At 38.9% G+C, this 15,090-nt stretch overlaps 2 protein-coding genes across 2 annotated transcripts; both read right to left on the reverse strand.

Moving 5' to 3' along the window:
- Window positions 1-3,984: 3,984 nt before the first annotated feature.
- Window positions 3,985-4,485, reverse strand: LOC110914644 (glutathione S-transferase T2-like). The gene has a single exon (XM_035984522.1). The coding sequence runs from the start codon at window positions 4,483-4,485 to the stop codon at window positions 3,985-3,987; it is 501 nt and encodes a 166-aa protein (XP_035840415.1).
- Window positions 4,486-11,044: 6,559 nt separating this feature from the next.
- LOC110912991 (zinc finger CCCH domain-containing protein 29) lies at window positions 11,045-13,003 on the reverse strand. Its single transcript, XM_022157845.2, has one exon. The coding sequence runs from the start codon at window positions 12,937-12,939 to the stop codon at window positions 11,179-11,181; it is 1,761 nt and encodes a 586-aa protein (XP_022013537.1). The 5' UTR covers window positions 12,940-13,003; the 3' UTR covers window positions 11,045-11,178.
- Window positions 13,004-15,090: the final 2,087 nt, after the last annotated feature.

Here is a 15,090-nt window from a genome sequence, read left to right on the forward strand (position 1 = left end):
GCATCTTAACATATTCTAAAATGTCAGTGTCAATAAAAACTTTCAACATCATCAACAGTTAATCAAAATAAGAAACAAACCTAAAATGCAAAGGTCTCCTCTCAATTGTTGTAGCGCATCTAACTTTTCACGATATTACACGAATCTATACTTTGTGTAAAAGAAGAAAATCTTACTAATGCAAGAAAAGCTGACTTTCGATTTAACGAAAATCGAACAATGCAACTCTCCCATCAAAGAAGGTAGCACATGCAACTTTTCACGATATTGCAACAATGATACTGCAACATCGATATTGAAAGGTTGATGTGTGAAGGGAAGCTTCATTGAAACGACGATGTTGGAACAATGATACTGGAACGATAACATGTAAACAGAATCAACAAACATTCGAACAAAGAAGTATAATAGGAGATTAGCAGGCTGAATCACGAGAAATATGCATTTGAGAGAGATAGAGATACGCTCGCAGATATGAGCGAGAGATATTTGAATGCGGAGCCAGATTCATATATCTTATTTATAGGATTAGAATATATGGTTTGAATTTTGAACGTGGAGCCAGAATTTTGAATTTGGACAGAGGTTTATTGGGAACAGAGGTTTGATTATAAAATGTTGAGGACAGAGGTTTAGACAGAATTTTAATTTTAAATGATTTTATATATTAGGCTTTATGATGTAAAATGACATAAGAAAAACCTTGGTGGACAGCCTCAATGGCTGACACATCAGCTTTTCTTATGTCACTCAGATTTCTCCTTTTATAGAAAGTATAGATATCTCCAACTAATATTTTACATCGAGCAGTAAAAATATAACTTTATTCAAATTTAGCAGTTGTATAATCACTTTATTAAATTAAAGCTACGAGGTAGCAAAGGAAATTGATTGAGCAAAAATTAAGAAAAAAGAAAATAGATCGGATAAAGTTACACTAAAGACAAAAGACTTACCATTCTTAATTTTATTTTGAGAAAAGTGCCCGGATAGTCCCAGTGGTTTGCCTATTTTTCACCTTTAGTCTCTAACTTTCTAAAATTACAGCTATAGTCCCCAACTTTTGCATTTCATTTACGGATAGTCCCTCGCGGATGGGAGTTAGTTTTTGGTGTTAAGTTAGTGTGAAATGACCTAAATACCCTTATTTGTTAAATCAATAACTAAAAAGTTACCATACCCACTTCATCTTTCCCACCACCACCATCTCCCCATTTCACCACCACACCACTAGATAAACCAGGGGCTGAAACCGTGCACCCAACACAACAATATAAGGTTGCTTGTCGGAGATGGTGGTGGACAACGACAAGGATGGTAGTGGACAACGACAAGGATGGTAGTGGACAACGACAATGATGACACTGGACTACTTTTTGAACTCTCTCTCTCTCTCTCTCTAGATTTTGCATATGAAAACATGAAAAAACAATCCAATTCAAAAATTTACAATTAATTATACCTAGTAGCGAAGAAATAAGCCCTAACAGGAATAGACGGCTTCACATCCTCATCAACAACATCATCACCGGACTTCTCACCTTACTCATCCACTTCCACAGCATCCGCCACTGACGGAGCCAAAGACGAGAACGACGAAACCAACGAAATACATTTACTGATTACAGCGTTTGGGCTAAAACCGAAGAATTCACGAACTGGCGGTGCAATCGGAGGCGAATTGGACGAATGTGTGAACCGGCGTAGAATTAGGGTTTGATTGAAGAGTGATGCGGCGTACTGTGGTGGTTGTAGTGGTGTGAACAGGGTGATAGGGTTTGATGAGAGTGAGATGAGTGTTAGGAATGATCGGAGAACTAGAGTTTGAGACGACGGTGACGGGAGGGAGAACATGGTGGCGTTTGTGTGTTGGCTGAATAATCGTCGGTGTCGACACATTATGATCTTAACCGGAGCATTGCGTCGCCATGTGTATCCGTCGTGGGGTTAGGTTCTTCTATTCTGTTGGTAAAATGAGGGGTTGAAAATTGTGTGTTGTTTTACATTTAAGTTAGTTTTTTTTAATAACAAGGGAATTTTAGTAAATTCACATCCACTTAACACCAAAAACTAACCCCCATCCGCCAGGGACTATCCGGGAACGAAATTGCAAAAGTTAGGGACTATAGCTGTAATTTTAGAAAGTGAGGGACTAAAAGTGAAAATAGGCAAACCATAGGGACTATCCGGGCATTAGAAAAAAAATTGGTTGTCACACGACAACGTATGATTGATTCAAAGCTATAAATAGTAACTTTTGTGAGTGTTTTGACTTTTGATATTGGTAATATATATAAGAGTTATAAATGCCATTTTAGGTCATGTGGTTTGGGCCATTTTATCAGTTTAGTCCAAAGATTTCATTTTTCTTCTGTGGGTCCAAAACGGTTTCACAGTTGGCATTTTAGTCCTCTGGGTTAACTTCATCCATTTTTTCTGTTAACAAGAAGGGCATTTCGGTCATTTTATATGTAACTTTGTGATGAAACACTGGTTAACACGAGGTTATCTCAACTGAACTATCTCATTATATTAGGGTTCAATATCTTCCTCCACTCGCCGCTAGCTGGAATCCTGCAAAACAGAACACCAGTGACTCACCACAAGGAGGGGAATATTGGGGTTCTCCTTGTGACCACCCTCTGGCGTGAGAATAAGTACTGTTCTCAGGAGAATAGTGTGTGCTAAGAGTAAAATGGTGAGAGAGCAGAATCCTTAAACTTGAAGGAGGAGTCCTCTATTTATAGCCGAAGGATGAAGGAGAAGGAGAAGGAGGAGACCTGCCAGCTAGCCAGTGGGCGCCAGCTGTCCGACCAAGGGGAATATCCTCTTTGTCCCCTCTATTGTTGTCAGGGTAGTGGATGACGTGACACGCCCCAATTTGTCCAGTTGGGCGTATTCTGGCAAAGGTTGTCGGTCTGTCCTCCGGATATCTTGCAGGTCCAGTTGGCGTCCATCTATTGGTGACACGTTTCGTCCTTTATGTCTGGACGAAAGAAGGATTAAGGGAGTTGCCTGAGATGGTGAACCGGTGGTTCGATGGAAAAGATGTGATCTCATCTTGATTTGGTCAACCTTTTTGTTATCAGTGAATTTGAAGGGTATAAATACAAAGGGTATAAATACAATTTTCGTTTAAAAGGGATATATATTAAAATACTTAAATGCCCTCACGTGCAAAACATATGAGTCCATTTAACTGAATTTTATGAGTCCATTTAACTGAATTTTTTGATGTGGTTAGTGCTAAAGATTATAGGGTGTAATAAAACATGAACATAAAGGTTGGTTTTTGCCAATTACATAGTAAAAACTATAAAATACAGTTTGAGACAAACATAAAGGTTGTTTTCTACAATTTTATCTCTTAAAAATCAATATTTCATTTGACATTAATAAATAATAAATATGCTACATATTCCTTAACGTTGACAAAAAGTAGATCAACTATTCAATCAATGTCACTCTTACCGAAGATGACATGCATTTCTAAGACTATAGGGTATGGTGAGGCCCATCTCCATGAGGATGGGCTGCCATGTAGGCGCCACATCACCGGCTCGTGGAAGATGAGCCTCCTTCACTTTTGAGGGGGATGAAGGATGGGGTTACCCCACCTCAATATTTTATAATTTTGTAAGTGTTTTTTTATTAACTTAATAAAAAAATTATAAAAGTTAAAAAATACAACATAAATAAAGTCATTTCATAACATAAAAAAAATTACATTTCCTAAAAATAAAAAAAAACATTTCCGAAAAAAAAAATTAGATTTCCTAAAAATAAAAAAAAAAACCTACGACATCCATTTTTTCTTCACCTCTTCCTTCATCCTCCGATACACCTCTCGTTCTTCCTCCAGAACCGAGTCGAGATCCAACCTCATTATCTTAAAATCCTCCGCTCGAGCATAGTCGGCCGACACGTTTTTCTTGTGACTATATTTTTCGGCCGCAAAGTCTTTAAACGAACGGAATTCGGAAATTAACTCGTCCATTTTCGAAGACGCCTTCGAGCCGCCACCTCCACCTGAGCTGCCCCTCCACTCGAGTCGGCCCCTTTGCGCTTTGCGGCCGCCTCTTTTTTTGCTTTGTCCCTTCCGCCGGGACGTTCGATCTCGTGAACGGGCTCCTCTTCATATTCCGGTTCGTCGTTTATGTCGATTTGACAACGAGCGACGGAGCCTCCCGCACTATAACTTCCGGACTCGGAAGTTTTAGTCCGTTTGGCGGTTGTGACCTCATTTGGAATCGGCGCCCATTTAGGTTCTTTCTTTAAAACTTTCCATGCTCGGAGGTGCGGGAAAGACGGATTTTTTGTTTCCCATCTAGCCATCGCAAGGTTAAGAACGTCCTCGTCGCTACTCCCACTAGGACGATTGATGTAAAGTGGGTTATAAATCCCGATAAAATCATTCACGCACTTGTTCATTTTCCGCCACTTGCCTGATATGGATTTGAGATCACGGTAGGGGCCTTCCCCCATAAGGTTATTAAATCTATCCGTACATGCCTTCCAAAAACTAAAACCCGTTTGATTGTTCCCTAAAATTAAAAAAAAATTGCATTAGTAAAACTATAAAATAAATATTTTTAAATTTAAATTAAAAAGAAATTAACTTTGGTTCATACCGACAATCGGACAATTTGAGGACTTAAGATACGCAATAGCTAGCGCCTCTTCCTCTACTTTTGTCCACGTTCTCGCCTTTGCTCTCGAACCGCTTTTTTTTTTTTTTTTTTTTTTTTTTGCGGTTTCGGGTTCGGTTTCAACCGCCTTCCCCTTCCCCCTGTTTTTTTGCGCTTGAGTTCTTTAGGTGGCGATTCGGGGACGACTTCATCATCATCGTCAAGCTGAACCGAGGGTTGTGGTTGGGAAGTTGGCGGTTGCGATTGGAATTGATCAAGTTGAACCGAGCCGCGTTGCATGAATTGTTGGAATGCTTGGTATTGTTGCATTTGTTGAAGTTGGGACATTTGATTGAAGGCGTTAGGTGATTGTTGGAAACCCGAAAACATAAATGATGGAGACCCCCACGAACGATCCATAGTCGGAGTGTAAGCGGGACTAGAAAAAAAGTTAGGATTGTTCGGGTTGGGGTCGTTTGGGTTGAATGGATTCATGATGGTAAAAAAATGAGAGTGTTTTTTATAAAAATGGATGAGAGTAGGAGAAGATTAGGAGAAATGGATGTGAAATGGTATAAAAAATTGGAAGAGGTTGATAAATATTTAAAGTGAAAAAGGTATTTTTTTTAATTAAACTATCCGTTATATAACGGATATAATTTTGAAAGTGGGGCGGCGAGAACGGCCGTGGGTTGCTGGGGACGCCGGGACGGGAGGGAGGGGGGCGGTGTGGGGGACCGGCGCCGGTCCTAACCAGGCCTAGCCGACCCCCATACCTTCTATTCTAAGAAAAAGAAAAGTATAAAAAAAACAAAAACATGATAATAGAAAAAATAACGACTACATTTAGTGAAATAAAGTAGGAAGATTCATGGATGATTCTTCGTAGGACCATTTGCATTCTCTTTTTGTTTAATATTCTATTGAAATGATGATGAATGGAGACCAAAAATATGATTTATATCGTCTCTATAATTTCTATTGATACGTGATTATATTACTTTTATTTTTATGATAAGAGTAAATTACAAAAATCATCCTTTATGTATGTCACTTATTGTAAATTGTATCCTTTGTGTTCGATAATTACAGAAAACGTACTCGATGTTTGCAGACCCTTGCAAGTTATGTCCTTTATCCCTAAGTCAGTTAATTTTTGTGGTTAAATCCGACCAAATGGACCCCACATGAGGGTATTTTTGTGACTAAATCTGACCAAATGGACCCCACATGAGAATAAAATGACCAAAATACCCTCATGTGGGGTCTATTTGGTCAGATTTAACCACAAAAAATTAACTAAGTTATGACTAAAGGACATAACTTGCAAGGGTTTACAAACATCGAGTACGTTTTCTGTAATTATTGAAGTCAAAGGACACAATTTGCAATAAGTGACATACATAAAGGACGATTTTTGTAATTTACTCTTATGATAAACAAAACATAAGTAAGTTTAGTGGTGGAGACAATGTATAAGGAGGGGTAGTCTAGGCTACCTCTAAACTCCATCTTCGTAGTGTAAAAATACCCTTCAACTCTGTCCATGTAGTGTAAATTTTTTATTTTTTATACAAATGATACCTCTAATAAAAAAATAAATAAAAATTTAGGATACCCCTGAATTTTTTGGGCTAACTCCACCGTTGAGTAAGTTATTGGTCAATATAAACTAGTTATAGTATTACACTATATACATTTTTAGTATAATATAACAAGTAGATCATATAACATTTAAATTTGATTATGTTCACCAAACAAGAGCAGTACTTCTTAATATCTAGATTACTACTATAGAACATCACTCTTGTCGTTTTAGTCTCGTCACATGAGAGGTTCTCCGGTGACTGTCATCTGGTATAAGAGTAAATGTACGTTTAAGGAGATGTTTGTTTGTGAGACGAGTTAGATTAAATGATTAGATCAATGGTTATAAGAATTGAATGTTGTCCTCTTTATATAGAGTTATAGTCCTAACTCCTTAAGCACTACTAAGATATATTTACCATTATGCCTTTCGAATATCTTCATATGCCTTTCGAATATTATGGATCTTGCTCTGCTATTTTGTATAGAGAGGATCCTAGATGAAGTTCTTCATAAATTTGTAAGAAAAGACATCCAAACTACCAATATGTTTCACTCGAAGACTGTCAAACCATGACCAGACTACCGGTGGGCGATCCAATTTTTAATTTGGATCGGTTTGCCCACACATTTCAGTTACTATATAAAATATTTAGAAAATACGTGTACGAAACGCAATACACGCTAGTATTGGTATGCTCCAACTCCCTAATTGCATTAATTGTATTCATGAGTTCCTTCCGCCCTAGACCTTCCTTGTGCAAAGTTGATCGGGTAACAAACAAACCAATTAGTGTCAGTGGCGAATCTAGAAAATCATTATAGGGGCAATGTTTCAAAAAAAGGGTAACGAAATCGGAAAAAGTTAAAATTTTCCAAAATTTACATAATCGCAGAAGCGTCAATGCACATTGCAGAACGGAGGTTACCCCTTCTAACAAGTTAGATCCGTCCCTGAATAGTGTTATGGTTTATGGTGTTTTCACATATAGAAACCTTAATCGTTGGAAGGCCATGGATTCCTCTAGTGTTAAATCAACTGGATTTTCATTGGAGATTCTTGATTATATCAAGCTTGGTTTGTGCATCCTCTCCTTCATTGCAAAAACTTTAAAACGGGTGTACATGTCACATGTAGGTCAAAGTAAATGTTATGTAGGAACCATGGCTCTGGTCGTATTTGTAATGTATGTTGATTCGGTGTCGTGGCCTCAGAGAGGTTTGTGTAGGGCTTGAGCCCTTAGCATTTTAGCAGGGATCTGTTAATCTCTATGAATCGGAGCCTTTGGCTCCGCTTTATAAAACCAGGGTTAGTGGGTTACCCCTTCGTACAGTTTTGCCACATACGGTGAGAGAATAAACATTTTGACCCACAAAAACTAATAAACTAAATAACGGGAATAATGTTGGATGAGAAATGAATTAAGACCATAAAATCTATTGAAACTGATCAAACTGATGGGCTTGAACCAAAATCGATACGATCGGACTACATATTCGCAAAAATTTCTGTAAACCAACTAAACCTAAAACCAAACCCAATTTTAATATATTGTCTCTTTTTTTAAGCCTAATTCTTTTTGGAGCTTCAGCCTACGGATGGCAATGGGACGGGTATGGGGCGGGTATAGCTAATCCCAACCCCATACCCGGTTACAAAAATTTGTCCCATACCCGGCCCAAAACCCATCGGGTATGGGACGGGTAATTACCCATCGGGTGTCGGGCATACCCACGGGTTTCGGGTATGCTTGCGGGTTTCAGGTATCGGGCATAACCATCGGATATCAACGAGTAAAAATCAATGTATGCCGAGTTTGAAACCAATACAAAAGGATGGAACGTGATAAAAATCATACGCTAGTAGGCTACTACCATCAATTAGAGTTCATTTCTAAACCAATAATATTCAAAAGAAGCTAGGTAATACTTTAACCAATACACATTCAAAAGAACAAAAACAGTTATATAATTATGATATAAAAGCCTAATATATATTCAAGTCAAATAGGTGCATCCTTGATCCCCCATTTCAGTTTCAGTAGTTTGTTTTCACCAAAAACACCACTTCCAGCCAAAAACTTTGTCCATCTGCTGATTCTCTTTTGGGATTTGGGGGTAACTATTAACTAAGGTAAGTAAATATCTATCTATTATTGGGCGGGAATTACTATTTTAGGATTTGAGACTAAATATATAATACATTATAACTTATAAAAAAATATATATTTATATGGAGCATGTTAACGGGTATATAGAATCGGGTAAACGGGTATATATAATCGGGTAATCGGGTCGGGTAAACGGGTATAACACCAAATTCCATACCCGTCCCAAATTTTTAAAACAAATCTCATACCCGGTCCCATACCTGATTACCCGACCCCATACCCGTCCCGTATGTTTCAGGTATCGGGTTTTCCCATCAGATTCGGGTTTTGTTACCATCCCTACTTCAGCCAGAGCTCATATACAACTCAACACAACTTATTTTGTTTTCTTAACTTTAACTTTAGTAATTTTATATATTTTATCTATTAAATTAAAGGTTAAACAACAAGTGTATATTAATTTCAAGTTATAAAAGTCATAGATAACATAAATACAAAAAAGAAAAAAATACATGGGACCCAATAGTTCGACTCAACAATTTATTTATTTAACAATGAGTAAACTGTCAAAATGGTTCTTGAGGCTTGGTTACTTTTGTCACTTTAGTACAAAACTCAAAACTTTTGAATCTGGATCTCTATGGTTTCAATTTTGTTGCCATTTTAAGGGTAAACAACAAGTGTATATTAATTTCAAGTTATAAAAGTCATAGATAACATAAATACAAAAAAGAAAAAAATACATGGGACCCAATAGTTCGACTCAACAATTTATTTATTTAACAATGAGTAAACTGCCAAAATGGTTTTTGAGGCTTGATTACTTTTGTCACTTTAGTCCAAAACTCAAAACTTTTGAATCTGGGTCTCTATGGTTTCAATTTTGTTGCCATTTTCATCTAAAAGCAAAATCTGGTCAGATTTTTCAGTTAACATCCAGTTTTTTTTGTCTTTTTCCTCCCTTTTAGTGAAGGGTAAAATTGTCATTTTTTTTAATTTGCTATAATAAAACGTTAAAAGACCATTTTGCCCTTCATTAAAAGGGTGAAAAAAGACTAAAAAAACTGGATGTTAATTGAAAAATCTTACCAGATTTTGATTTTAGATGAAAATGAAAACAAAATTGAAATCAGAAAGACCCAGATTTAAAAGTTGAGTTTTTGGACTAAAGTGGCAAAAGTAACAATACCTCATGTACCATTTTCGCAGATTACTCTTTAACAATTAACAACCCTCATAACTTTATAACAAATCATTTGAACAAACCAAAGATATAATATCATTAAATTCCCAATTCGATAAAAAAAAGAGGAATTACACAAAATCAAACAAAATAGAGTAAATTGCTAAAATAGTCCCTAACGTTTGTTCACATTTGCTAGATTCATCCAAAAAAAGATTTTTTCTCATATGAACCACTGAGGTTTCAAAAAAGTTGCTAAATCCATCCAAACTTCAGGGACGATTTTAGCAATTTAATAAAACAAACTTTTTTTTGGATGGATTTAGCAAATGTGAACAAACGTCAGGGACGATTTTAGCAATTTACTCTATTTTTTTATTTTCATCTTTTTATTATATCTCTTAATTAACATAAAATCTATTTATTTTCATCTTTTTATTAAATTTCTTATTTAACATAAAATCTACTAGTTTTTTTTCTTTGAACGACGAATTTCTACAACAGGCGATAGATTCGCACCTGCTTTTGCAGGCCCTCCACCCCAATCTGGCCAAGACTATGTTGTCTTAACCGGGCTCATGCTTGGCATAAGAGTTTGGCTTGGCGCTCCCCGACAAAATTTCCAGCCTACTGCCATATGCGAGTAGTTGCACCCTCCACAAGAGCCGAAAACTCTCTGGAGTAAATGCACTGTAATAGAAAACTCGGGTGTGCTCTGCGGGTTTCGAACCTGTGACCAGGCCTTCACCCACTTCATAATAAAGATTAATCATTTATATTTTACAATTATGAATACGGTTTTATATTTATAATCATCTAACCAAGTCTTTTAAAATGTAAACATTTTACTCATTACTAATCCTTTAATAAAGTTAATTATACGACAAAAAGTTTTCAATGGTTTAATTTGTTACCTGTTTAGCAAGAACGTGTATTTTATTTTATAAATGGACAAAAAAATACTGGGTGAAGGCCTGGCCAAAGGTTCGAAACCCGCGGAATACACCCGAGTTTTCTATTACAGTGCATTTACTCCAGAGAGTTTTCGGCTCTTGTGGAGGGTGCAACTACTCGCATATGGCAGTAGGCTAGAAATTTTGTCGGGGAGCGCCAAACCAAACTCCGATGCCAAGCGTGAGCCCGATTAAGACAACATAGTCTTGGCCAGAGTGGGGTAGAGGGCCTGCAAAAGCAGGTGCGAATCTATCGCCTGTTGTAGAAATTCGTCGTTAAAAAAAAACTAGCAGATTTTATGTTAAATAAGAAATTTAATAAAAAGACGAAAATAAATAGATTTTTTGTTAATTAAGAGATATAATAAAAAGATGAAAATAAAAAAAATAGAGTAAATTGCTAAAATCGTCCCTCACGTTTGTTCACATTTGCTAAATCCATCCAAAAAAGTTTGTTTTATTAAATTGCTAAAATCGTCCTTGAAGTTTGGATGGATTTAGCAACTTTTTTGAAACCTCAGTGGTTCATATGAGAAAAAATCTTTTTTTGGATGGATCTAGCAAATATGAACAAACGTTAGGGACTATTTTAGCAATTTACTCAACAAAATAAATTAAAGAATACCACTAGTTCTTCCAACATCTAACATTAGAAAGAATTTTAATAGCAAATGAAAGCTTTTTCTTTAGCTTTTATGCTACCATTTGCTCTTGTTCTATATACACTTCTGCTCAATCCACTTAGGCCCAACATCTTTAACAAGTGTATTCACCCATGAAACATCTTGTTCATGATTCACATTAGCATGTCCACAACCACCGTATCCAAAAGATGCACATTTCCTTAACTTTGTTGCATCTTCACCCCTAAAACCCCACTCTAGCTTCCCATCAGGCGAACCCCACTCCGAAAAAGTGGGAGATTGTTGCGCGATTGTCCGGTGGCTTGTAGCGGATCCCACTCGGTCAATGAAGCTCTGGCTCCTATGTTTTAACGAGCTCGTTCTTGAATTCATGACCGCTTGTGCAACCGCGGCTGATGAGTCGAATCCGTAGCTTGGTTTTCTGACTGGGGTGGATGAGTAGGTTGGTGATGGGTAAGATGCGCGAAGACGGTTTGAATTTTGTCCGAATTGGGATAATAATGATTGATCGCGTGATCCGAAAACGTCTTCAAGATTCGTCGGTTTTAAGTCCCCGAATCGGTTGTTGTAAAGATTATTCGATAAATCATCGATCATTTGACGTTGTTGGTGTTGAGTTCTTACACTCTCGGATCCTAACAAGGGCATATCGAAATCCAAATCTCTAGCGTTTAACGCGGTTTTTAACCGGCTCCCTGGAAGTTGGAGTGCGGGTGGTGTCGAATGATTCACCTTGTTGTTTTGCCACATTGGGGATCCTGGAGGAGACATAGTAGGATTTGAACCGAGCGCCAAAGGGCTCATGGAACCCATTTCGATTAATGCGACAACGGACCCGGATTTTGGGGATGGGAGAGCTGAGCCAGTGGAAGCGTACACTGGCCGCAGCTCTTCCACTCTGTGCGCGAAAAAACAAACTTTTCTCGCGCACAGGGTTTCGTCTTTACATAGACGAGTTTTGTATTGGGCCGGGTGAAGCCAGGATTCAAACACTCCATGTGCGTATTCACACGCATCTCCTTTCACACAACTTCCTTTACGAAACTCCGGACAAGGAACGCAACTGTAGTTGAACTTTCGTAGATCACGTCTACGAGCGTTCTCGCCCGGGTGAACAAACGGGCACTCGGTCCAGTCATGAGTGTAAGCTCGCGAACACGGTTGCACCTTAAACGTATACATCCTAAACTCATCCGACCCGTACACACCATTATTAATATCCGGCATCGATACATCAACCGGGTACTCTTTTTTCACCGAAACAATTTCTTTTCCTTCGATTCGCTCTTCATCGCTCCCATCTTCGCTCGAAAACCCGTTCAACAACATCTCCAAATCCCTTCGAGCCGACGGTTTAATGCCACGGGCAATTAAATCGCCGGCACGGTTCCCATTACTGTCAGTTAAGTCAGCATCAGCAGAAGCTTCAAGTAAAAGCTTGACAGCTGTAACTGACATTGGCAACCCACCCGAGGCAGCGCAGTGTAGCGCTGTGGCTCCGTCAGACGAGGAGGATTTGTTAACATCCACTTTTTTAGTATCTATAATATATTTCAAAACATGAATGCTTCCGTAAACGGAAGCAATCATGAGCGGGGTTCGTTCTGCGAACCCCATCTTTTGCTGATTACCCCCGATACTTCTTCCATACCATAAGCCGATGTCGTCAACGCTTGCATCCTTCTCTTCCACCATGTTAATGAACCCGGTTATATCGTCGGCAGCCGCTAATTCTAGCAAATTCAAACATTTTTTGAACACGGTTACATACTTTTGTTGGGACTTCTGGCCATCCATGGCTGAGTTAAACTTACCCTTTGTAACCTTACACATGAAACCTGAAAAGATTGAAGAAAATGATTTGATTTGGTTTGATTGATGAAGATGATGAGTAGTGAAGGAGTATTTATATGATGTTGGAAGCAGATGAGGAAGGTGTAATGTTACTTCTTCTCGAATTCGTTGGTCTAAGTCAAAGTATTCAACAACTGTTTGAGATCACTCATTTGAATGTATTTTAAAAAGGGTGTTAATTTTTTTAACGGACTACGAATCGTTCAAATGGGCTACCGCCGAAACTCACTACATCGACATACACTCGCCTCTGAATCGGGGAAAACCCTCACCTAGGGCCGAAGCCTGTGAACACTCACCTGAAGGCACGACAGTGTGGTGAGGTAAAACCCGCTCAGTTCAAGGATCGAACTAGCGATCTCCACCTATACGCCTAGTCTCTCATCATCACCAGGTGCCGCAGAAAATAATGAGGAGGGCAGGAATCGACCCCGAGTTCCTTAAAACACCAAGTCTCTCCCTTACCACTCCACCACCGTCTCATTAGCAGGTCATATAATGTTATACACCTCGTATATATGGAGACAAAAAAATATTCTTTTGACATTTTTTTGTGCGAGATTTTCCTATACGACCCGTATGACGCTATACAGGCCATATAGTTATAGAGGTTTAAAAATAAGATTTTAAAAAATAAATTGAAATTAAAATGAAATGTAAAGCAAATTCAAATGAAATGTGGAGCGTGTAATCACTGAAATCTGACTGGATTTCAACGGGTCTGTTTAAGTGGAGTATGAGCTAGACTTGGCTGGAAATGATACGAATCCCACTCGCATACGTTGTGCGTGAGCAGTGTTTATCATGTTGATGGTGACGTGGGGAGCTGTGAATGGTGGGTGTACGAAGTTGAAGTTGGTGGCGCGTGGGATTTTGGGAGGGGTTGGATCTGGTCGTTGGGTAAAGATTCCAGACGAGTGGTTTCACTCGTGACGCGGTTTTACGTTTTACTCGATCCTTTTGTCACGTTTTGTAATAATATATAATAATAAGAGTAAACTGCCATTTTGGTCCCTGTAGTTTGGGCACTTTTGTCATTTTAGTCCAAATCTTAAACTTTTTACATCTGGGTCCTTGTGGTTTGTATTTTGTTGCCATTTTAGTCCAAATTTCAAAAACCATGGGTTTTGTCTATTGAAAGCTGCTTATTTTGTCCTTTAGTGCAGGGGTATTTTGGTCATTTATGTTTTATTATAAACTGATCATCATCATCATCCCCAAAAATAATCAGCTCTCTCTCTCTCTCTCTCTTCTCTCTCTCTCTCTATAGCACCACCACCGCCTCCTCCCTCTCTCTCTCTCTCTTCTCTCTCTCTAGCACCACCACCACCGCCATAACCTCCTTCCACAACCACCTGTTTCCACATCTGATTTCTGAGCAAAATCCGATTCGATTTCTGAACAAAGCTCACCACAGCCATCATAACCCAGATCAAACAACTTTCACTACCACAAAACATGAATCGGTGGTGGATCTGAAGAGATTAGAGCGATTTACCTTCACCCACCACCATCTACAACCATCATAACCCAGATCAAACAACTGTTTCCATCATAACCCAGATCAAACAACTTTCACCACCACCGCCTCCTCCCTCTCTCTCTCTCTCTCTCTCTCCTTCACCCACCACCATCTACCAGACTACCGCCACCACCACCGTCTCCAACATCACCACCCCCACCGGAACCCTAACCCCAACAACCCAAATCAGCAACCAACACCATTAAACCCGCCACCGTCACCATCCACAACCTGATCAAAGAGATTAGAGCGATTTACCTTCGAATCGGTGGTGGATCTGAAGCAAACCCAGATGGTGATGATGATGATCTTGGCGGCGACGGTGGTGTTGGTGATGATGATGAGAGAGACGGTGGTGTTGATGATGATGATGATGATGATGATGATCTTGACGGTGGTGTTGATGATGATGATGATGATCTTGACGGCAGATGGTGGAGACGATGGCGGTGGAGGATCTGAAGAGAGAGAGAGAGAGAGGGTTAATGATGATGATCTTGACGGCGGCGACGGGAGACGGTTGATGATGATGATGATCTTGACGGCGGCGACGGTGGTGTTGGTTGGGGACGGTGGCGGTGGTTGGGGATGATGTGGGGGTTGTGGTG

This window comes from Helianthus annuus, chromosome 15 (assembly GCF_002127325.2).
Source record: "Helianthus annuus cultivar XRQ/B chromosome 15, HanXRQr2.0-SUNRISE, whole genome shotgun sequence".
NCBI lineage: Eukaryota > Viridiplantae > Streptophyta > Magnoliopsida > Asterales > Asteraceae > Helianthus > Helianthus annuus.